General features: G+C 55.1%; 1 protein-coding gene across 3 annotated transcripts in view; it reads left to right on the forward strand.

Moving 5' to 3' along the window:
* Positions 1 to 36: 36 nt before the first annotated feature.
* Positions 37 to 22,088, forward strand: part of TBX5 (T-box transcription factor 5) — a 46,402-nt gene continuing 24,350 nt past the window's right edge. Inside the window, exons 1-6 of one of the 3 annotated variants that reach the window (XM_059827459.1) lie at positions 37 to 135; positions 7,591 to 7,766; positions 9,591 to 9,685; positions 12,528 to 12,647; positions 13,626 to 13,773; positions 16,029 to 16,181. In XM_059827459.1, coding sequence (XP_059683442.1) covers positions 7,620 to 7,766; positions 9,591 to 9,685; positions 12,528 to 12,647; positions 13,626 to 13,773; positions 16,029 to 16,181 — 663 coding nt within the window. In that variant the 5' untranslated portion in view covers positions 37 to 135; positions 7,591 to 7,619. Of the gene's footprint in view, positions 136 to 2,640; positions 2,680 to 5,111; positions 5,188 to 7,590; positions 7,767 to 9,590; positions 9,686 to 12,527; positions 12,648 to 13,625; positions 13,774 to 16,028; positions 16,182 to 22,088 lie in introns of those variants that run through there. The other 2 variants (XM_059827460.1, XM_059827461.1) reach the window with 2 other exon arrangements.

A 22,088-nucleotide genomic window follows, 5' to 3' on the forward strand; every position in this document is an offset into this window, starting at 1 on the left:
GCTCGGGCTGCGCGGGCCTGATCCTGCGCTCCTGACCGCGGCGAGGAGCTGAGCGAGAGGAATCGAGGCCGGGGGGGAGCTGCAGAAGGCTCGGGGGCCCCCCTCGCCCAGCCACGCACCCCCACACCCACGTAGGTAAGTGCCCACGGTGTGGGTGTTTGGGTGCGTGGCCGCTGATGGACGCTGCGGTATTTCTATGCATGCGGGAGCTTATATATATATATGTATGTATATGGAGTACGGCGTATAGGCGCTGCGCACAGATTTACCCCCTCGCCCGAGTGCTGTGCGCAGTTTTACCCACACCCGCCCTGAGCTGTGCGGAGGGTGGGGGCAGATTGATGCGTGTGCGCCCCCGAAACCTGCGTGTAAACCATAGGGGAAATGTAAATACTTGGGCGTGTGCGTGATGGATGGGTGCAGGGAGGGCTCGCACTTGCATAGGTGCCGTTGGGCGAGTGTGCATAACGATTTCCTCAGCATATGCGATTTTGTGATGCGCGCCTGTGTCTGTGTATGTATAGGTATATACACCCACACGTATATTCACGCGTATCTATAGATCTCTGCGCTCAGGCGCTTCTGTTGCACGTTCCGTCTTAAAGATATAAAATTTGCTCAAACGCTAGAGCCGGGAGAAGGTATCGCGGGCGTTTGCAAAGCGTGTGTGTGTCCAGCCTCACATACGCACGCACACCTATGCTTTTATATATAGACCTGGACATACGTGCCCGGCGCCCAGCAGCAGCAGGACCCCCCGAGCGGGGCCCGGGCGGGCGGGGGGAAGCGCTTCCCCGTGCCCCCGGCTGCGGCCGCCTCGGGGGGACCTCAGGGAGCACTGCGGGGGGGTACCGGCTGCGGGGAGGTGGGGGGGCTTATTTCTGATTTGGGGTAAGCCTTCAGCAGGAAGGTCCGATCCTGCCCGGGCAGCGCCAGCACCGCCGGGCAGCCGGTGCCAGGCTGGCTCCCCGCGGGAGGAAGCGTTGCGAAGCGCACCATCAGCCTCCGTGGAGTTTTCCCCCCTTATCCCGGTTATTTGGGGGGACCCCGAGCTGAGGAGCGTGGCCGGATCCAGCGCTGCACTGGGGTAAATCGAGGCAAGGGGTAGGGGGGGCTTTTCCTCCCCGATCCCCCCTTTTTTTTATTATTTTTCCATCCTTGCTGGTGCTTTTTGTGAAGGGCCTGGCTTCCCCTGGGTGTCTGCAGGGCTCGGGGGTGGCGGCGGGGATTGCTCAGCCTGGGGAAACGGGGTAAATCCAGGCGGGATTGTGCCGGCCGGGAGGGGAAGGCTGCCTGCCCCCCCGGGCCGGCGCAGGGCTGGGGGTCCCCGCCTGGGAACACTCACCCTCTGCGGGGTCCAGCTCCTGCGGGAACCTCTCGTTCTTCCTTAGGAGTTGCTCTTTATTTTTCTCTCTCCCTATTTCTCCTCCTCTTCCTCCTCCTCTCTTTTTCTGTTGGAGGAAACAACGTTTTAGCATCGGGGTTGGTTTTTTTTTTTTGTCTTTTTTTTTTTTTTTGGCGAAAGCTTTCAGAGCGGCGGGTGCACCCCCAAATCCCTCCAGGTGAGGGGAGCGCCGGGAGAGAGGGGGGAAAGGCGCGGGGAAGCGGCGGCGGCTCCTCCGCAGCCTCTGCCTTCGCTCGGAGGGGGTTTTGGGGGGTTCTGGGGGCGTTTGGGGTTTTTTTCCCTTGTCAATATCATTTGGCAAATAATCGCCTCGATTTACTACTACTTTTTTTTTTTTTCTTTAATCAGAGCAAATAATTGGTTCCCGAAGCGCACTTGAATCCGTGCAAATAACCAGGTTATCATTTACTATATATAGCCCGGCGTGCTCCCTTCCAGAGGCGCCGGAGCATTCATCTGACAAGTTTCCTGCTCACTCTAATAACACTATTTAAAAAAAAAAAATAAAATAAATTAAGCTGCATAACGCCAATACCGTTGGATTAACTGGGCTGCTCCTGTTTGCTACTGGTTTCCCCCTTTTCATTTCCAGGAAAGAGCGGGTTTTCCTGGAGTTCCCAGCGACTCCGTGTCCGCTTGGGTGATACACGCTCGTATATGATCTATACCCCCTCACACCCGCGTATATACGTATGCGTTGTGTGTCTCGGCGTGTGAATACGCGTATTTATGTGCGGACATACATAGGCGCATCTCTGCAGGGAGGCTGCACACAGGCAGCCGCGCTGTATTTTGCATTGCACCGAATGGATTTCGTTGGGGGGGGGAGGAAAGCAGGACTCTCACTGATAGGGCTTTAAAAAGAGGAGAATAATACAAATTAACCTTCCATTACTGCTGCAGTCAACCATGACAGAATAGGCCAGTTGCGTGGTTGGTGACGTCTCCGTGTCCTATAGGAGCAAAGCTCGTGAGATAGCAGCTATCGCCTTGAACTCTCTTTATTTTATTGGAGTATGGCTGGTAATAAACAGTAATATTTAATTTGTCTGAGACCACAAATCGGCTTCTAGCTGGAAGGCTCCTTCGCCTTGACATTACAGTCCGAGAGCCTGGACTTGCCGTCCTGGTTTGGGTTTTGTGGTGGTTTTTTTTTTTTTTTCCTCCTTCTTCACCTCCCCCCCCCCAACCTGCAGACGGAAATAAATTCGATTTATTTGCATCGTTTTCAACTTGTCTTCAAGGTGTTTGAGAGCTAGTTTGGCATTGGAGAGGTGAGTGCTTCCCCAGGCAGCGGCCGCGCTCGCGTTCGCTCCTACCAACTTCCGAGATTTTGGCTTTTGCCTTTCTGGCGGGCGAGGGGAGGGACGCCGGGCTTCTCTCTCGCTGCCAGCTGCCAGACGCCTTTCTCCTCGCTGCTTTCACTTATTTATTGCCTTTTTTTTCTTTCAAGGGAAACCCCTCTTCTTTTGGGCGAGGGGGATGCTCCCCAGCACACGTGCGGTGCGGGGCGGCCGCAGCCTCCGCCGGCCCTTCCCCGGCAGCGCCCGCTTGACTTATTTTATTCCCCCCCCCCCCCCCTTTCCCCCCCATCCCTGTCCCGCTTTGCGCCTTTCCGAGCAGCGCCCGTGCGATGGGAAGCGCTGGGCCGGAGCCGCCCGGTGCCCGCTCGCCCCGAGGCCGGAGCCGGGGCTGCTGCGGCCGCCGCCCCCGCGGGGGAAGAGCCGCCCGCTCCGCTCCGCTCGTTTGGTCGTGTTTGGAAGGGTTCCACGGCTCCTTCCCCCTCTAAAACTAATGAAATATGGGACAAGCTGTGTTCTGTTTGTTTAAGTAGCGTTCTCTGGCTTATTCTCTGCGGCTACAAGTGCAGTTATTTTATTATTCTGATTCGCAACCGTTTACTGTTGGGCTGTTTCGAGGAGCTCTTTGAACGGGCGTGCACATGGAGAGGGATTGGGAGATGCCAAACGACACCCCCCCACCCCCGGACACCCCCCTCCCTCCAACAGCCGCTCGCCCCCAGACTTTTCCTCACCTCAAACTTTCCGAGGGCTCCGGTGCCCCCGCGCCCCGCGAGAGCCGGGAGCACGGGTGGATTTGGCTGCAAACCGCCGCGAAATGCGAAAGAAATGACTGAGAGGGGCAGAAAAGAGTGGAGGATATTTTTTTTTTTTTTTTTTGGGTGGGGGGGACACACACACGAGACGGGGCGCACCCCCCGACGAGAAGAGGGTGGGGGCAGGAGGAGGGTGGGCAGAGCAGATCTAAACCATGCCATTTATTCCGAGTCTTATCAAAAATCCGCCTCGCCAATCTGGTTCTCTTCAGCCTGCAGAATGCGACAGGGAGGCTGTTTACCCTGCGCTGACCTATTCAACTTTACCCTCCAAATAATACATTAAAAAAAGGGAGCGAGAGGGAGCGAAGGAAGATGCAGATAAAGCCACCTCCCCGCTCCTCGCTGACGGTTTGATTATTTGAGCACGGCAAAGAGCTCCGGGGGGCTGCGGCCCTCGGCCGGGGCGGCGGGGCGGCCGGCCGGGCAGCGCTGCGAGGGGTGAGGAAGAGGATGGGGAAGGGCGGGGGAAGGATCCTGGGTGCCTCCAGAAGCGGGGTCAACGGCCCCAACCCCACGCACACACCCCAGGGACCCCCGGCCCTGGGTTTCAGTCCCGCTCCGCTGCGTTTCATCCCGATTTTTTTCCCCTCAGGTTATACCCATGAGGCGAGTCCATGGGGGGGGGATTACCCCCCCCCCCAATAAAAGGCCTCTGTGAGCACTAGCAAATATAGAGCTGGGTTTAAATCCCCACCTCTAGGCTGCCTTTGAGGGCGGGGGGGGCCGGGGGTGGTGCGAGGTTAGCGGAGCCAGCGATTTATTTAAAGGGGTGAGGGAGGGGAAGGGAGGGGGGGGATATTCCCAGGCGCTGAATTTTCTCTTTGGTTGGGAGAGATGGATGGAGGAGGGAGGGAAGGAGCGGGGAAGGAGGTAAGGGAGAGGGGGAGGGTTGCTGGGGAGTTTGATGATTGTCTTTGTGCCTTGTTCTTGTTTGCCGGCCAGAAAAATAGGCTGGAAAAGGAGGTTTGGGGGGGAGGGGGCCGGGGGGAGGGCTGTGTGAGAGTGAGTCTCTCCGGAGCAGGATCCCAGCTGGTTGGGCAGTGGGTCCCGGCACTTGGCGAACGGAGCTGGACGAGCCCACGTCACCTCCGCGCTCAGCGCCCGGCTCCGCGCCCGGCTCCGCGCAGCCACGGCGGCAGCGCCGCGAACCTGCCCGGAGGAGCGCCGGTCGCCAGCCCGCCCGAAACTTTCTTCTTTTTCTTCTTTTTTTTTTTTTATTTTTTCCACGGGGGTGCTGTTTTCTTTTTCCTCTCTTTCGTCCTCTCCCTCTTTTTTTATTACTATTATTATTTTTTTACTTATTTTTCGGTGGGGAGTAGAAAGAGCGGGCTGGGGAAAACTGTATCTTCCAGATCAGGCTGAGAAAGCGGTGGGGGTGGAGGCTTTATCTTGGTCTCAGGATCCTTTCTAGTGCGTCTGACAACCTGGAAGTGTTTGGAGAGAGCAGGGGAGAGAGAGAGAGAAGCAGGCAAGCAGGCTTGCATTGGATAGATTTTTTTCTTCCAGGCTGGGTTTTCACACGCTGATCCGCAAATAAATAAATAAAAGGAAATATGCACACGAGAAGCCTGATCCCATTGTAATTTCCATTGCAAAGGGGGAAAATATACACATACATTATATAGATGGAGATGCATTGATTGCATGGAATTCAACAAGCAAGGTAACAGCTCTTCCATTGCCATGTATGTCCGTCGGTGTCTGTAATCCGTCCGTGTGCGAGCGAGGGAGAGCGAAAGGGGCTGGTTGGGGCATTGTTAGACACGGATCGTCTCTGCCGAGGAGCTGCGAGGCCTCGGGAGACGTGGGGTGCAGGGGAAGGGGGGGGGCTGCTCTCCCCAGGGCTCCCGCGGCGGTGTGTGGGGCCGGGGGGGGGCCGGGGCGAAGCTGGAACAAAAGCAGAGGGTGGGTTATATATTTCTTCCCCCCCTTCCTTTTTTTTTTCCCCCTTCCCGCAACCCCACTTGGTGCTACTTTAGGAAGGCGAGATGCATTTTTCATACAGCCACCGCGGCCTGGTTCTGTCAAGCTCCATTTCTTCTCAGAAGCTCTTTAAAGGGGAAAAAAAAAAATATATTAGAAGGCACGGATCGCCAATTGCTCTTAGTTGTTGGGTTATTTTTTGCCGTCATCCCCCCCTTTTATTTTTTTATTATGATTTTTATATCTGCTTAATTCTGTCGCGACGCGGAGAGCATCGGGGAGGCTCGCTGGAGCCGCGCTGCCACGGCTGGGTCCCTCTTTGTTTTAATAAACGTGCTTTAATTCCGCCCCCCCTCCGCCCTCCCTCCCTCCCCTCCTAACTTTGCCGGCTCAGGGGGAATAATAGCTCCAAGCTGGAGGGAGATCGATCAAAAAATGGGTAACCGGCACTTCCCAAGCTGCGGCGAGGAAAAGCCCCAACAGTCCCGGGAAAAAAAAAAAAAAAAAAAAAAAAAAAAGAGGAGGAGGGGAAGAGAAAAGCCTTAAATGGTCCCTGAGCTGCGGCTCTGCCCCGCGGCAGCGGCTCCCGCAGCGCCCCGCTCCCCCCCGCGCACTTTCCGCGCTCGTAGCGGTTCGGCTTCGCCCCGCCGGCAGCGGCTGGGGGCCTTCGGGAAGGGCCGGGGGGCACGGGCCGGGGCTGGACCCCAGCTTTAGCTCCAGAGGTGCGGACCCGGGGTCCCCTCGCTTTTTGTCCTTTTAAATTATATATACGTACATGTATATATTACCCACCACTAGCAGGGAAGATCATTTCCCCCCCTCCCACTCCCAATTTTCCTCTGCGTTTAAAGGAGAATTGCCTTTTTTTTGTTGTTATTGTGTTTTTTTTTTTTTAAAGGGCTTTTAAATATCGTTGCAGGGAGAAGGAGAACTCATTTCAAAACATTCTCATGTCCTTAAAAACAATATTGCCTCCATATGGTTGGCCTTTCAAAAATGAAGCCTCTTTGAAACATGCAAGAGAGATTTTTTTTTTTTAAAAAGCTACTAAAACTCTAAACTCTTTCAGAACAAAAAACTAAAAGATAATTCAATTGCTTTTATCTTTTTCTTCGTTTTTTTTTTTTTTTTGTGCTGCTTTGAAACTTTTACCATTCCTGATAGAGCCTTTAAAGCTACGTCAAAATACCGCGTTCAAAACTCACTGTGGTTACTCGCCTCAGATACAAACCGCCTATTTTTTCAGCTCCTTTTCTCTGCTCCTGCACTCTTACTCCAACTGTTCTGGCTTAGCTGACTTCAGCCCCAATCCCACCCCCCGTTCGCCAGCCCGACTGCGCGTTACCTTGCACAGTGTCTCGAGCGGTTGATTTATTTGCACTTTTATATTTTAATTATCTCGTCCATCCCTTGTAACTCTCCGCGGTGGGGGGAGAAAAGGCTTTTTTTAAAAAATGTGGTTGTTTTTTTTTTTTTTTCTCCGTAGGGGTGCGAGAAGTTGGGGTTTGCTTTGAAAATGGGGGTTATATGAGGGGCCTCGCGTGTCGGTGGCATTTGCCTGGTCGAAACAGGAGTGGGGTGAAAGCTCCCATTTCCCCGGGAGGAAAGTGGGGGTTTTCAGCCCCCTCGGCCTCAGCGAGCCCGGGGGGGGGGGGGGGAGGGCACGGTTTGGAGGCGTTCAAGGCTCGGGGGAGGCTCTGCCCCCCCCCCCCCCCCCCGACATCCAGTGTCACTTGTGCGATGAGTTGGCCGGTCCACGGCCCCCCGGTGCCTCTCTCCCCGTGTCCTGCCAGCCAGACCTAAACCACGCTGTTTACCTTTTCCAAAAGATGCATTTAATAATACCGCCTCCCCCTTCCCCTCCCTCCCCCCCCCCCCCCCCCCCCCCAAATCCTATCATCCCTTGCGGGCTGCGATAATAAATAAAAGTCTTTATTTCTCCCTCTCCCAAAGTTAAAGGGCCTCGTTCCCTCCCCGGGCGGCTGGAAGTGAGTCGCGGGCAGCGGGGGTTTGTCGGGCAGCCCTGCCCGGCGCTCCGGCTGGCTCCCCCATTGCAGACGTATAGAAATCTATACATTTTATTAAACGTCAGCATTGACTTCTGCGTCTCTTATCTCTGTCTCTCCCCGATGTGTGCCTGCAGTGGGGGATTCAGCGAAGGAAGCTCGTAACATGGCGGATAGCGAGGAAGGCTTCGGGCTCCCCACCACGCCGGCCGACTCGGAGGCCAAAGAGCTGCAGGCTGAAGCCAAGCAGGACACTCAGCTGGGGGCCACCAGCAAGCCCCCCACCTCGCCCCAGGCAGCCTTCACCCAGCAGGTAAGCCCCCCCGCTCCCCTTTCCCTCCCCCCCGCTCTTTTTCTTTTCCTTTTCCCCTTTTCTCCGCGTTTTTCCCCCCAAAATATCAGCTCAGCTGGGCGGCTGCTGCAGCTCGGGGCGGGTGATGAGGCGGTTTAGGCCCCACGCGAGTGCAAAGTCTCGCCTGATTGTGGGCCTCATCCTGCTTTAGTGTTACTCGGGGTCGTCTTCAAGCGCTAAACCTGCGGGGAAGCGCAGGAGTGAATATTGGGGTGCGTGGAGGGGCGTGCGGGGAAAAAGCACCCTAAAAGACGGGAGAGAGGAACCCGCTCACGCAGCGGCAGGCGCATACCCACGCGGGAGTGTACAAATGCCCACGCGGGAGTGTACACATGCACACGCGAGCGCGCACACAGGCAGCTGCCTGTGCGTGTGTGTATTTGCTATGCCCGTGGATATTTGTATAGGATAGAAACATATATACCTATATATTCGTGCACCCCTTGCACACCCGGGCGTACGCGTGCACACGCAGATACAGCCGCCCTCGTGCACGCACAGCTGTGCCCGCACCCACGCGACAGGCCCTGAGGGCAGGCCGGGGGTGTCACGCGTGGGCACCCCGCTAGCGCCCCGGGCGCCAGGCACACTCCGGGGTGCCCCTCATACCCTCCATCAGCCCCCGCCCCTCCGGGCGCCGCCCGTTGCCGGGACACGCGTGGGCTCCCACGCGAGATCCGCCCGCCGCAGCTCCCGGCGGACCTCCGCACTGCCGAGGAGAGCAGGCCGAGGCGGCAGCGGGTCAGGCCACCCCTCGGTTTCGGCTTCTCCTTCCCCGCCGCCGGGGCCTTCCCCGCCCGGGCCGGGCGGTGCTGGGAGCCGTCCCCCGGCGCTCGGCCCCAGCCGGTGCGGGGCAGCCCGGGGGGGGGCTGGGGAAGGCGGGGAGAGGGGCTTTCCCACCCGGATCGCCTCGCCTTCAGCGGCTGCGGAGCCCCTCCGGAGAGCCCCGCTTGTCCCCTGGCAGGTAAACCCTCGAGGGGGGGGAACCCCCTCCCGCTGTGGGTGCCGCCCACGGGGGTGCGGGCAGGAGGTACGGCGGGGCCGGTGCGGGCACGGGGAGCGGTCCCGGGCTTGTCCTGGGGCTCGGGGCCACCGCGTGCGTTTGGAAACCCACCCCCGAAGCGTTTTCCGTGGGGGGAATATGTGCTTGGCGGGTGGGGTGCGTGCGTTTGTGTCCACCCTGCCTCCCACCCCACGGTGGAGGGATGCGTTCTCCCTGCGGTGGCATCTGCGGTGCCAGCCGTGGGGCTCCGGGGGTCCCCGTCCCCCCCCGCGAGCAGCCCTGGTGGGGTGTGGGCTGGGGGGGAGGCACACGAGGGGAGCGGAGGGGACGCCCCACACCGCTCCAGCCCGCAGGAGCGGAGCCGGAGGGTGTAAATCACTCAGCGGAGGGGTGTAAATCTCCTCCCGCCGCCTCTCCAGAGCGGCGGGGCCGAAGCGCTGGGGGATCGCTCCCGGCGGCGGCTGGGCCCGGAGGATGCGGGCTGGAGCCGGTTCCCGGGGCTGCTCTCCCCTCCCCGGGAGCGCCGAGGCCCGCAGGATCCTGCCCCAGGCCCCCCCCACCTTGACCAGCATCCCCGGGCTCCGGCCTCAAATCCCCTTCTCCCCGGCTTTCCAAACGCACAAGCGGCCGCATTTTCCCGGGAATGCCCTGAGCACCGGTTCCCACCGCCCGGCCTGTCCCCTCCGAGCTTCCCGCCGGGGCCGTGCGGGGCCCCACCGCACCCCCCCGGGGCTCTCCCCGCCGCGCTCGGGGCTGACGCTTTGTGCCTTCCTCCCGCGCAGGGCATGGAGGGGATAAAAGTGTTTTTGCACGAACGGGAGCTGTGGCTGAAATTTCACGAAGTGGGGACGGAGATGATCATAACAAAGGCCGGGAGGTAAGAGGGCGGGGGGGGGGGGCCGCGTCCCCCTGCGTGGCTGAATCCCCCTTCGTTTGTGCGTGTTTGTGGAGGGGGAATTGCCTGGGGGGGGGGGGGAAACACGCGTGTTCGCACAGCCGCGTGGGTAGGGGTGCGTGTCTGCAACCCCGCTCTCCCTGACATCGCTCCGGTCACGTCTCTCGTGTACGAAACACCCCGTCCCGTCCCGTCCCGCGTGCGTGTGCCGCGGTCCCGGGAACCCACGCATGGCCCTGGCCGGGAACCCACGCATGGCCCTGGCCGGGAACCCACGCAGAGCCCTGGCCGGGCTGCCCGGCGATGCCCCGGTGGGGCCGAGCGTGCGGAGAGCCCTCCCCGCCGGGATACAGTCAGGAGAAATTGTTTCTTCTGGCTTCTTTCTCAACCAGAACAGTTGGATCGTTAATCCCAATTTCAGGCCTTTGGAAACTTTCCAGGCGACCGCGAACTGCAACCACTTGGCCAAAAGCTAACCTCGTTTAGGGCAGCTCGCTGCGCGATTTCGTTGTTATTATTGTTGTTATTATTATCATCATTGTTATTATTATTATTACTTAAAGGAGCAGCTCGGCCCTTCCGCGATTTTGCAATGCCTTACGCTCTTTACAGAAGTTTCTCATTAATTTCGCGCACACCCAGGCGAACACCCCCAAAACACCCCACGCCCACCCCATTTCAAAGCAGACGTGCTCCTCGGCTACTGTTGATACCCCGGCAGCAAAGCTGTTTAGACGCAGAGATAGATATATCCGCAAATAAAGAGCATGCGGAGCTAACTGCGTCCAGACAGACATTTCTATAGGTGCGTGTTGGTCTGTGTGGGTGTGTGGAAAAATATACAGCCTTGCAAAAGCGACTTTATTGGGAAGTGGGAATAATCGATTCCATGGCTGGGTAAACCCGACCCATAGCTATTTATAGGGGGAAGGGGGTGTGTTTGAGGCGATTTAACGTGATCTTTAGTATTAATCCGTTGGAGGACTGTTAAATTGAAGAGCGCCTCAGCCAGCGAGACCCAGTAAAACAGTCTCCCCAGCCCCACAGGCAAACTGGGGGCAGCCCGGGGGAGGCACTTTTCGTTGTGATTTTAAATTAAAACCCTCGGAGGAAGCGGGGGGGGGGGAAAAAAACCCTCCACGCGTAGAAATAGTAGTAGTTTTAGCTTGTAAGGGCACAATAAACAACGCGGAGTCAAACTTTCATTTTGCTCTGTCATCTGGTATTTGTTGTGGTCTTCCAAAATTTGCCTGAAGAGGGAGAAAAAAAAAAAAAAAGAAAAAAAAAGAAGAAAAAAAAGAAATACTGAGCTGGTTGTATAAAGTTTTAGCGAATAGATCTGTCTCACGGCTCGCCTTCCCCTTGAACCTCGCTGCTGCTGGAAAAAGCGGGTTTAAAGAAGGGGTTTGTGCCCAAAGGGAACGTGGTAGGGAGGGGGGGAGATGCGGGGGGCCGGGGTCCTGCCGACCCCCGCAGCCCGACGCCGGGACACGGGCTGGGGGAGCGCAGGGACCTCCCGAAAAAAAACCCGAGTTCACCAAAAAAATAAGAAAAGCAAAAAAAAAAAAAAAAAGGGGGGGGGGGTAAGACTGGGAGAGAGACATAAACCACCTTGCAGAAATTTCAAACAAAACTCGCAGTGGACAGAGATCTGGAGAGCAATAAAGCAGCTTTTTACAGCGCGGGGGCTCAGGGGGGTGCGCGCTGGGTTTCCTTATTGATGGAATTCCCCCTCTTCCCTCTCGGAGAAATCCGGGTTCTGGCCGGTCAGGTGTTTTCCGTGGAGTTACAGATCATTCTTCAGGTGGAATTCGGGTTCTTCTCCCGTAAAACGCTAAAGCTAAATCCCCGCTTTCTTCGTTGATGGCTTTTTTTCCTCCCCCCCGCTCCGGCTTTTTGCAACGGAATTAAAGCCCAGCCCAGACGCCCTGGGGCAGAGATAAGAGAAGGAGAAGGGTGCAGTATTTTTAGAGGTGTGGGGTTTGTGGTTGGTGTTTTTTTTTTTTTTTTTTTTGTTTAGGCGTATTTTAAGTCCGGGGATACGTTTTCATCTGCTTTATTTTTAAATATTTGGAAAGCTCGAACTAAAATAACACCGGGGTTTGAAGTCCCGGCCTCGCAGTAATGGAAAATATTGCGGAGAGCCGCCGTCCCGGGCCCTTTGCCGCTGTCCCCGGACCTTTGCCGCTGTCCCCGGTCCCTTTTGCCGCTGTCCCCGGGCTGGCGCAGGGCCGGTGGCACACCTGAGCGCGGGCTGGACCGCGGCTCTCCGCCTCTAAGCGCGTAAAGCCGTGACACGCGGAGGGAAATATATAGAAATACATCTATTTAAAATAGATATATTTCTCTAAATGGGTATATTTTTACTTCTTTTTTTTTTTTTTTTGGCAAGCCTCCCCTCCTGTTGCAGCGGTTTATGTATAGAGGGAAGTAACTCCCTTCCAAAAGCTCTCACGACCGGATTTGTTCAAAGCAGGGAGGGTCGAACTCTTGGCGAAACAAATATTTAATAAAAATACGATTAGCCGAGCAGACACGGGAGTAGGTGAAGAAATAAACCCTCCAGCCTCGTCCTTACGACTCGACCTTGACGAACGGCCTGTTGCCCCTCAGCTGGGACCCGGAGGGGCACCCAGCGGCACCCAAACATCTCCCGCACCCCTCCTCTGCCCCAGCCCTTCGGGAAGGGCCAGCCGAGAGCGTGGCGTTGCCCTTTGGTGAAGCGACCCTCCTCGCAAACACACGCCCGAAGCCGCCTTGGAAAACTTCCCCTTCTCCGCTTTTATACTTATGTACTTATTTTTTTTTTTTTTTTTTTAAATAGGCGTATGTTCCCCAGTTACAAAGTGAAGGTCACTGGACTCAATCCAAAAACGAAGTACATATTGCTGATGGATATTGTACCAGCGGATGACCACAGATACAAATTTGCAGATAATAAATGGTATGCACGCGTGGGGGGGGGTGGGAAAAGGGGAGCTCTGTGTCGGGTGTTCTGGGCTGGCCAAACCCGGGCGGTGCAGCGCGGGGGATCCCCCGCAATCAGCCCCTCACCCTTCTTTTCCCCCCTGCGAAGGAGAGGGGTTGGGCTGCGGGGGCTTCACCTGAGCCCCCCGGGATGCTCCCCCAGTCCCAGGGAGAGAAACGCGTCAAAAAAAAATGAGGCAACTCCATCGCCATTAGCTAAGGATAACCGCAGTGCTGTTTGACGATGAGATTATGGGCTATTGCGGAGCCGATGGTTTAATTATATGAAGGAAGGGAATATCTCCGGGCAGGAAAAACTTTAGGGATGGGGACAGGGCCCGTCCTTTGCTCCTGGCGTGGGTGCCGGTAACTGGGGAGGGGGGAAGGACGGGGTTAAAAGGGGGAACAGGGAGAGCCATCTCCGGAGGGATTGCTGCCGCGGAGCTCGGAAATGCCTTTTTCCCCCCGGGCACGGCCGGGCCGTCCGGCACCGACCTGCCTCCGCGTACGGGGGCACCTGAGTGGGAGGGACCCCACCGGAGGGGATGGGGTGGGGGAGCAGGAGCCCACGGGAGGGACCCCACCGGAGGGGACGGGGTCGGGGAGCAGGAGCCCACGGGAGGCACCCCACCGTAAGGGGTGCAGGAGCCCACGGGAGAGACCCCACTGGAGGGGATGGGGTCGGGGTGCAGGAGCCCACGGGAGGGACCCCACCGGAGGGGATGGGGTGGGGGAGCAGGAGCCCACGGGAGAGACCCCACTGGAGGGGACGGGGTCGGGGAGCAGGAGCCCACGGGAGGGACCCCACCGTAAGGGGTGCAGGAGCCCACGGGAGGGACCCCACCGGAAGGGATGGAAGGGGTGCAGGAGCCCACGGGAGGGACCCCACCGGAGGGGTGCAGGAGCCCACGGGAGGGCCACCTGGCTCAGTGCCTGTGTGTCCCCCCCCCCGCAGGTCGGTGACGGGGAAGGCCGAGCCGGCCATGCCCGGGCGGCTGTACGTGCACCCCGACTCCCCGGCCACCGGCGCCCACTGGATGAGGCAGCTGGTTTCCTTCCAGAAGCTCAAACTCACCAACAACCACCTCGACCCCTTCGGCCATGTAAGTACCGGCGGCGGGAGGTGGGCACCGCGCCCGCGGAGGGCTGCGGGGGGCCCCGCGCGTGCTCACAGCCCCCTCCCAGGGCGTCTCCCGCACCCACGCGTGGTGTCCCCCAAGAGAGACCACCAAGGGCACGGCAACGTCACCCACCCCCAAATCCGTTGTGTTGGTGTTATTTTCTTCCCTGAGAGGGTGGGATGAACCCCAATGAAGGACCCCCCCCCCCCCCAAATGGAAGTACAGACCTTAAAAGTGGGCTATTTGGCAGCACTGCGTGGGAATTGATTACAGACTCCCGGGGCCTGGAGTCTGCGAGTGGGCGAAACGCACCCGGCTTAAGAGTAATTAATTAATTAAGAGTATTGAGCTACCTGCTTTTAACCTCAGGGAGAGTCTTGGAGCGTTAAAATCTGCTCGTTGCCTCCGTGAATTCGGCTAACCGGTAAAATCAATCAGGCATAATTATTCGAGGAAATAGGACCTAAGCCCACGTGGATCCCTCGATCAAAAAAAAAAAAAAAAAAAACCAAACACAACAATAATTAAAGACAATAATAATAATAAAAAAATTTGAAATCCCGCTGGAGCTTCTTGGACATAAAAAGGTCTTTGCTAGACTCGTGGGGCCGCGAAAGTTTGTGTGAATTCTGCAGCCAGAAACAGCCCTCCTTCGAAGGTCTCCAAAGACGCGTGTTCCTCTGAGCAAATATATATGTGCATGTATGAATAATATATATATCTATAAAAATATATATATAATTACTTAAGCGGGTATGAGAATCCAGATCCCGCCATCCCTTTCCAAGAGCGTGTTTTTCTCCAGTCCCGTTTCAACACTTCAGGGTTTTTTTTTCCCCCCAAGTTCTTTTTTTTATTATTTTGTTTTTTGTTTTTCTTCGCTTTTTCGTGATAAATTTTGTGCTATTAAATCCTCACCCATGTGGTCACTAAGAAGCGCGGGGGGGGGGGGCCGCAGGCGAGCCCCCAGCCCACCCCAATGCTGAGCATCTTTTTACGAGCGCTCCTTTCCCCCTCCAGTTGAGTGGCTTTTTTTTTTTCTTTTTATAATTTTAAATTTATTTTATTTTTGCATCGAGCTGGGGGCGCTGCTTTCCAGGGATCCCCCACTCTCCCGGGAAGCGGGAGGGGAGAGCGGGGGCTCCGTAGCAGCGGGGACCTCTCCCACCCCCCGGGCTGGTTTTGGGGAGCAATCCCGGGGCGGGGGGGGGGGCCGGAATCCGGCCCGGGGGGGGGACACGACATCCCCCGCTGCGCACAGGCGGCTCTGGGGAAAAGTCCCTCGAGACCATCCGAAGGCGCTGAGGGGACAAAAAGGGACTTCAGAGGAGGAGCTGCACGGGGACTCTCTCAATTAGCGTCGCTGTAATGAAATTAAACCCCATTAGATCGTTCACCGTTGATGTCTACGACTTTCCTGGACGTCAAAGCAATTTGCTTAAACCCCCGGGACGGGGGAGGCGGCGGCGGGGCGCGCTGCGTCTCTCTGTCGCCAGGGTCCGGCAGTCATTATCGTGACCGAGCGGTCCCCCCGCCGCCCCCCCCGCCGCCTTCCCCCGCGATTAACCCGGTACCGAGCAGGGACCGCTTTTTATCTCGGACACAGCTCGGCCCCCCCGCCCCCGCCGCCCCCCTCCTCTCCCAGCCTCTGCGGGTGGCTGGCGGGGGGGACACGCTAAATCCCTCCGCTTCTAGCCCCCCTGCTTGCCTCTCTGCCCTCCTGGGGGGGGGGGGGGGGGGGAGCTTGTGATGCCCGGGGTGTCGCGGTGGTGAGCTGGGAGGTTTTGGGGGCTGCCAAGGGCCCGGAAAGGCGGAGAGCCCCCACCAGCCGCCGGTTCAGGGTGCTGACACGTGTTGGGGGAGCAGCTCCGGCCCCCCCCGGGAGGGGGGGGACACACGACAGCAGCCCAACCCAGGGCTGGCGGGGCGAGGGGGCAGCAGGTAAGGAGCCACCTTTCACAGCATCATCTGGACCTGATGGGCCCCCTTGGTTGTGTGTGTGGGGGGGGCTGGGGGATTATCCTGAGAGATATGTCCCCCCCACCCCAGCACCGAAATCAGCCCTTCTTGGGGGAGGCCTGAAACGGGCGAAGATTTTGGGGAAGGGGATGCAAGGACCTGCGGGCCCCTCTCCTCCTCCTCCTCCTCCTCTCCCCATCCGCGGGCGGGGGGTCGCGCCGCGCTGTGCCCCCCTCCATCATTCCCACGGGCTGTCCTCTCCTTCTCGCCTTGCCCAGATCATCCTGAACTCCATGCACAAATACCAGCCCCGGCTCCACATCGTGAAAGCGGACGAGAACAACGGCTTCGGCTCCAAGAACACCGCCTTCTGCACCCACGTCTTCCCGGAGACCGCCTTCATCGCCGTCACCTCCTACCAAAACCACAAGGTGAGGGGCTGGGCCGGCCCTGGCACCCGCAACCCGCGCCCCCCCTCCTGCCCCCCTCCCGCGGCTCCTCCCGAGGGCCTCGGCTCCTCTTCCCTTCTTTTCCCCCTTCTTCTTTTCCTTTCTTCCCCCTTCTTTTCATTTCTTCCTTCTCTCCTCTCCTCTCTCCTCTTTCCTCTCTTCTCTCTTCTTTTCCTCTTCTTTTCCTCTTCTTTTCCTCTTCTTTTCCTCTTCTTTTCTTTTCTTTCTTTTCTTTTCTTTTCTTTTCTTTTCTTTTCTTTCTTTTCTTTTCTTTTCTTTTCTTTTCTTTTCTTTTCTTTTCTTTTCTTTTCTCTTTTCTTTATTTTTCTTTAATTTTCTTTTCTTTAATTTTCTTTAATTTTCCTTTCCCCTTCTTCTTTTCCTTTCCCCTTCTTCTTTTCCTTTCCCCTTCTTCTTTTCCTTTCCCCTTCTTCTTTTCCTTTCCCCTTCTTCTTTTCCTTTCCCCTTCTTCTTTTCCTTTCCCCTTCTTCTTTTCCTTTCCCCTTCTTCTTTTCCTTTCCCCTTCTTCTTTTCCTTTCCCCTTCTTCTTTTTCCTTTCCTTTCCTTTCCTTTCCTTTCCTTTCCTTTCCTTTCCTTTCCTTTCCTTTCCTTTCCTTTCCTTTCCTTTCCTTTCCTTTCCTTTCCTTTCCTTTCCTTTCCTTTCCTTTCCTTTCCTTTCCTTTCCTTTCCTTTCCTTTCCTTTCCTTTCCTTTCCTTTCCTTTCCTTTCCTTTCCTTTCCTTTCCTTTCCTTCCTCCTTCTCTTCTTTTCTTCCCCCCTTTCTTCTTCCCCTCTTCCCCTTTCCTCTCGCCACACCCCCATCTCATCCCCTCTGTTATTCCTGGCGACACAGACAAAGCGTCTAAAGACGGGGCTTAGGCCGAGCCGAGGAGGAATTAGCTCAACAGGATGGTTTGCTCAGAGAGCAGACGACCAACCGAGGAAGTTGGCTTTATCTTCTTTCCCCCCGCATCGGTCAAAGCCTTGTAATCTGGAGGAGGGAGCCCGGCGCTCCCCTCGGTGGCCGGGGTGCTGATAACCCGGCCTGGCCGCGCTCCGGCCCTTTGTTTGGGGAAGGGCTCCTTCCCCGGGCGGGGAGGTCGGCGGGGGGCTGCGGGGTTGGCAGCGAGGAGGCCCTGGAAGGAAAGGGAGGCTCTGCGCCTGGAATCAGCTCCCCGCCTGCCCAAGCAAAACAAAGCAAAAAACCCCCATTATATATATATATATCAAATAAGGTTTCCTTGGGGTGCCGCTGGGTGGACACGCATGGGTTCCCGCTGCTGTCCCCCTCCGCCTGCCCACCTGGGGGGACCCCGCTGCGGGGCTGCTGCCCCCCCTCCTTCCCCTGCTCGGCTTTTGGGCTTCCCCACCCAGCGAGGAAGGAGGAGGAGGAAGGCGCAGGGGCTGGGGAGGAAGGCTCAGGGCTGGGGTAGTTGTCAGCAGATGTATTAGGGATGCCTTTCCCTGACTGCCCCTCACCGCTGCATGCAGAACCCTATGGCCCCTCTCTAGGGCAGAGCCCCATGAAAAGCCAATTTTCCTTCGGAAAAAAAGCAAATTCCTCCCCAGATCGTGTAGAAAGAGAGTGCTACAAGCTCTTACTGGTACTCACAGGCAGGTAGGATGGCTCCTTTGCACTTGACAGCGAGAAATCACGCGCTGTTTTTTTCAAATGGAGAAAGGTCATTTAACACCCTGGCTAAATCCTGGATGCTTTTCTGGAGATGTAAGTAGGAAGCTCCTAAACCTGCGGGAAATGATTGTGTCTCCTCTGTCCATCAGTTGGCAAGGCAGATGCAGAGAGCAGAGGTAGGCTGGAGAAGAAAGAGTGTTTCACCGTAACTAGGGAGAAAAGAAAATACTTCCCTGCCCTTTAAAATAGGAGCTGTTGGCACGACCAGGACAAGCAAACTGAATCCAAATTGAGTCCTCGCCAAATTATGCCTTAAATTATACCTCCGCTGTGGATGCTATAAAATCAAGTTTAACTTCTGCTTGATGGATTCGGAGAAAGAATATAATATTAATAGAACTGGGAGTTAATAAAACAGGACACACCACCCGCTTTAAAGGCATTTCCCTATGAGAAAACAGACCTGAATTTAATGGCTTTCCTTTGAAGAAAAATAGGACTGTTTTATAGGAAAAAAAATTATCGTGCAAATAAAACAAAAGCAAAGCAGAAACATGTAAGTACAGTAGTTTGGGAAAACTGCCATATTAGGAGGAGCAGGAATATTTGATTGTAAATCAACAACATCTGGTTGATAAGAAATGACATCTGCGTATCCGTCTCTGTCAAAACATACGCACTGACAAACGCGTGAATCCCTACAGACACACACGCGCTTGCATCCCAGCAGACACATGCACCCGCACACAGACACCACTACATATTTTACACACCGCCCTACACATTTTACATACACTTACACCCCCCCCCCCCGCCCCGACACGCGCATTCCTCCTCTTGCTGCACTGAATCGTTGGGGGAGCAAATAAAGAGTAGCTGTAGCCCCAAGATAAAGACCCAACTGAGAAAGATAGAGCCGTAAAAATAAACCAGGCAATGATCTACCCTAAATGGCATCTCCCTCCAGGGAAGGGAATAAAATTTGTAGCTTGCCCCAGTGCAGATGGAGAATAACACCGGGGCCGAGGCGGCGCGCAGCTGATGCTCTTGCGGACGCTGGCTGCGCGGAAGGGGTAACGTCCTTCAGCCGAGCTGAGTGGCAAGTGAGCTCTTCTCCACGGGCAGGAACCCGAGTTCAGCTTTCACAGCTGAGACGTTTCTTGGCAAAACGTATTTTCACGTTGCAACGCAGGCTGCGTTTCCCGGCGCCGTAAACGATTGCGGCCCCACCGGTCTGCGTCTGTCTGCCTCGAGGTCCCCGAGGAGGGTCTGCCTGTCCGTGCCCACGTCTCTCTGTCAGCGCGCTACCTATTTTTCCCCATTTGCAGCCATCTCTCTCCCACTTCCACCCATCACCTGTAGCGTATCCTTCACGCAAACTTTCCCATCTGCACAATCACATGCGGTTTGTATACACCAACATATTTTGCACGTAGTTTTTATACACCCATGTATTTTACACACACACAGAGACACAAATTTATACATGCGTGTGTTTTAGGTCTCAAGAGCTATATTATAGGTGAATTATATCACAGTATTAATTGCATGACTTGCCCATAAATGCATGTGAGTCTATGCTTACACAGCTTATAGAAATACCTTGCCTGATTTCAGATCAGTCAATTTATTTCAATAGCACAGCTGCAATCCCAATGCAGGGCTTGTGCTTATTTCCCCTGATATTTTAGACAGCCTGAAAAGATATTTAAGCACACTGGGATCTCCCCCTCCCCAGCCCTACTCCCCAAAAGGAGGCTTAAGCTAAGAAGAAAGTTTTACTAAAGTTTTCAGTGCAAGTGTCAGCAGCTCGGTCGACCACCTCCCCCCTCTCTGCAACCCTGAAAAAATACCCCAGAAATATTGAGGTGTTAAAATAGGTCACATGCACACTTCATTTCCTTGCCATTTACACAATGGGCGCTTGCAATCAGGTTGATTCCCAGATATTGACTTCCCCTGCAGTTAAGTACCATTTTGCTGTAGCTTAAATCATTGTGTTACTAGCTCGTATTTATTAGGTACTAGCTCTCTGCTTAGGACCAGGAAATGAACCCTAATAGACAGAAATAATTAAGGTTCTGCCCTCATGAGGGTTCTTTCAAAAGCAAGAATTCACAACAATTATTCTCATTAATTTTTACAACCTACTTTCCCCGTTAGCTAGACTTGGGCTTTATATTGGTTTTCCCCCCTCAGGATATCCGGTTTTATGCTGATTTTTTTTTTTTTTTTTTTTTTTTTTTTGTAAGTTATTTAACATTGGTAGCCCAAATTCTTTTAAGGAAACGTTAGCCCCAGCTGGGATGCTATAGGCACCCAGAAATGCTACGTGCACTATAGCAATGCAGAGGACCAGGGAAGGGCCTGGCTGAAGACTAGCCTGATGTGCTCCCAGGTAGCCAGTGGGCATAGAGAAACATGCTGTGTGGGCTTTCTGAATATATAGGTTCATCCCACCCCTAGAAAGGCCCCTGTACTAAAAGGACAATGTTGAGTTGGCCAAGTCAACTGGTGCTCCACGCTGCTGAATTTTGGAAAGCTGCCTGCGCGGCTCTCCTCCGAGCACGTGGCCTTTTGCTGCTCTGTCGAGGCACCTTGCAGGGCTGTGTAGATATAGCAGGTCCTTGGGCTTGGGACGTTTTGCCCTGAGAGCTCAGTTCTCCTTGGCTTTGGTTGCAGGTAGCCACCTCCATCACTTCAGTAGAGGCCACCTGGGTGGTGGCCTGGTTGGCAACCCACGGAGTGCCTCTGTGCAGAGACTGGACCCGTTCCAGTCCCCCGAAGCAGCCCTGCAGGGCTGTGTCCCCCAAACTCTCCCTGTCCAGCCTGGGGCCCTTGGCCCTGTGTCTTCCCAACTCCATGGCAAGAAGGGGCAGCCTCTCTCCCTACTCAGGGCAGGCTCCTCTCCGAAGCGGGGTCCCCCAGGCACTGAGAGGCAGGGCTCCCTGAGGTTAGGCGAGGTGAGACCATGTATCTCCTCTTTATCACCAGGACTGGTGGCTTCTGTGCAGCCCTCGGTCACTTGGGGACTGCAGTGAGCTCTTCTCCTCTCAGTGAACCTCTCCAGGGCTCCTCACATCTCTGCTCTCAAATGCTTAGTCCCATTCCAGGTGTCGTTGGGACAGTGCTTCCTTCAAGAGGTCTTATGCCTTTACAACCTGTGTCTGAACCAGTCCTGTCTCTCTCTGTCCCTTTGTCCTCAGTCTTGTCTCTGCCAGCCCTGGGACAGGGTGCTCAGCCAGCCCCACGCCCCCAGCTCCAGACCCCCTCCCCAAGCTCTGTAAAGACACCCCATCTCTCTCCAGCCTCACTCCTGCCTCCCGACCCACCTCCTTCCCCCCCAGCCCAACACTCTGCAAGGTCTGTCTCTTCTCATCCTCCGTTCTTGTCTCCCAGTTCATCCAACAGCCTCCTCAATGAGCTCCTCTGTCTCGCACCAGCACCTCCGACCAGCCACTGGCTCTCAGTCCCTCCCATTTCCTTCACCGGCTTCTGGGTTCGGCATCTTCTCCCCGCCGCCAGCAGCCCCCGCTTCCCCTGGCCTTTACCTCCGGTTCGAGTCCCGGCTCCCCATCCAGCTCTTCTCTTTGGCCCAGCCAGACATACGTAGTCTCAGCAGGCACTTTGCCTTCATCTATCGCTTTCCTTCATCCTGCTCTGGTTTGGCTTCATCCTCTGCGCTGACTTGGTTTCCACCTGGGGTACGCGAGAGTGCAACAGAAAAAGGCTCTGTGCTTTCAAGCCCAGCCTCCCAGTTGCTCCCAGTGTAGGTACATGGTGTGGAAGGTTTCCATACCAGACACCTAACAACCAAAAAACAAAAAGCCAACAACAAACACAAAAACAAAAAACAAAAAATACAAAAACAAAACAAAAAAAACAAAAAAAAAAACAAAACAACCAGTAAACAAAAACAAAAAAAAAACAACCCAAAACAAAAACAAAAAAAAAAACAACACCAACACAAAAAAAAAACAAAACAACAAAAACACCAAAAAATACCAAATAGCAAAAAAGACCCAACAGAAAAACATAAAAAATAAACCAAAACAGAACAAACACAATAATAAAAAAAAACAACACAACCATAACAAAACACTAAAAACCACAAAACAAAAACATAAATACTAAACAAACCACAAAAAAAAAAAAAAAAAGAGAAAACAAAAAAAAAAAAAAAAAAACAAAAAAATAAAAACAAAATACAAAAAAACAAAAAACCACACATACCACAAAAAATCAAACCAAAAAAAA

This window comes from Gavia stellata, chromosome 21 (assembly GCF_030936135.1).
Source record: "Gavia stellata isolate bGavSte3 chromosome 21, bGavSte3.hap2, whole genome shotgun sequence".
Classification (NCBI taxonomy): Eukaryota; Metazoa; Chordata; class Aves; order Gaviiformes; family Gaviidae; genus Gavia; species Gavia stellata.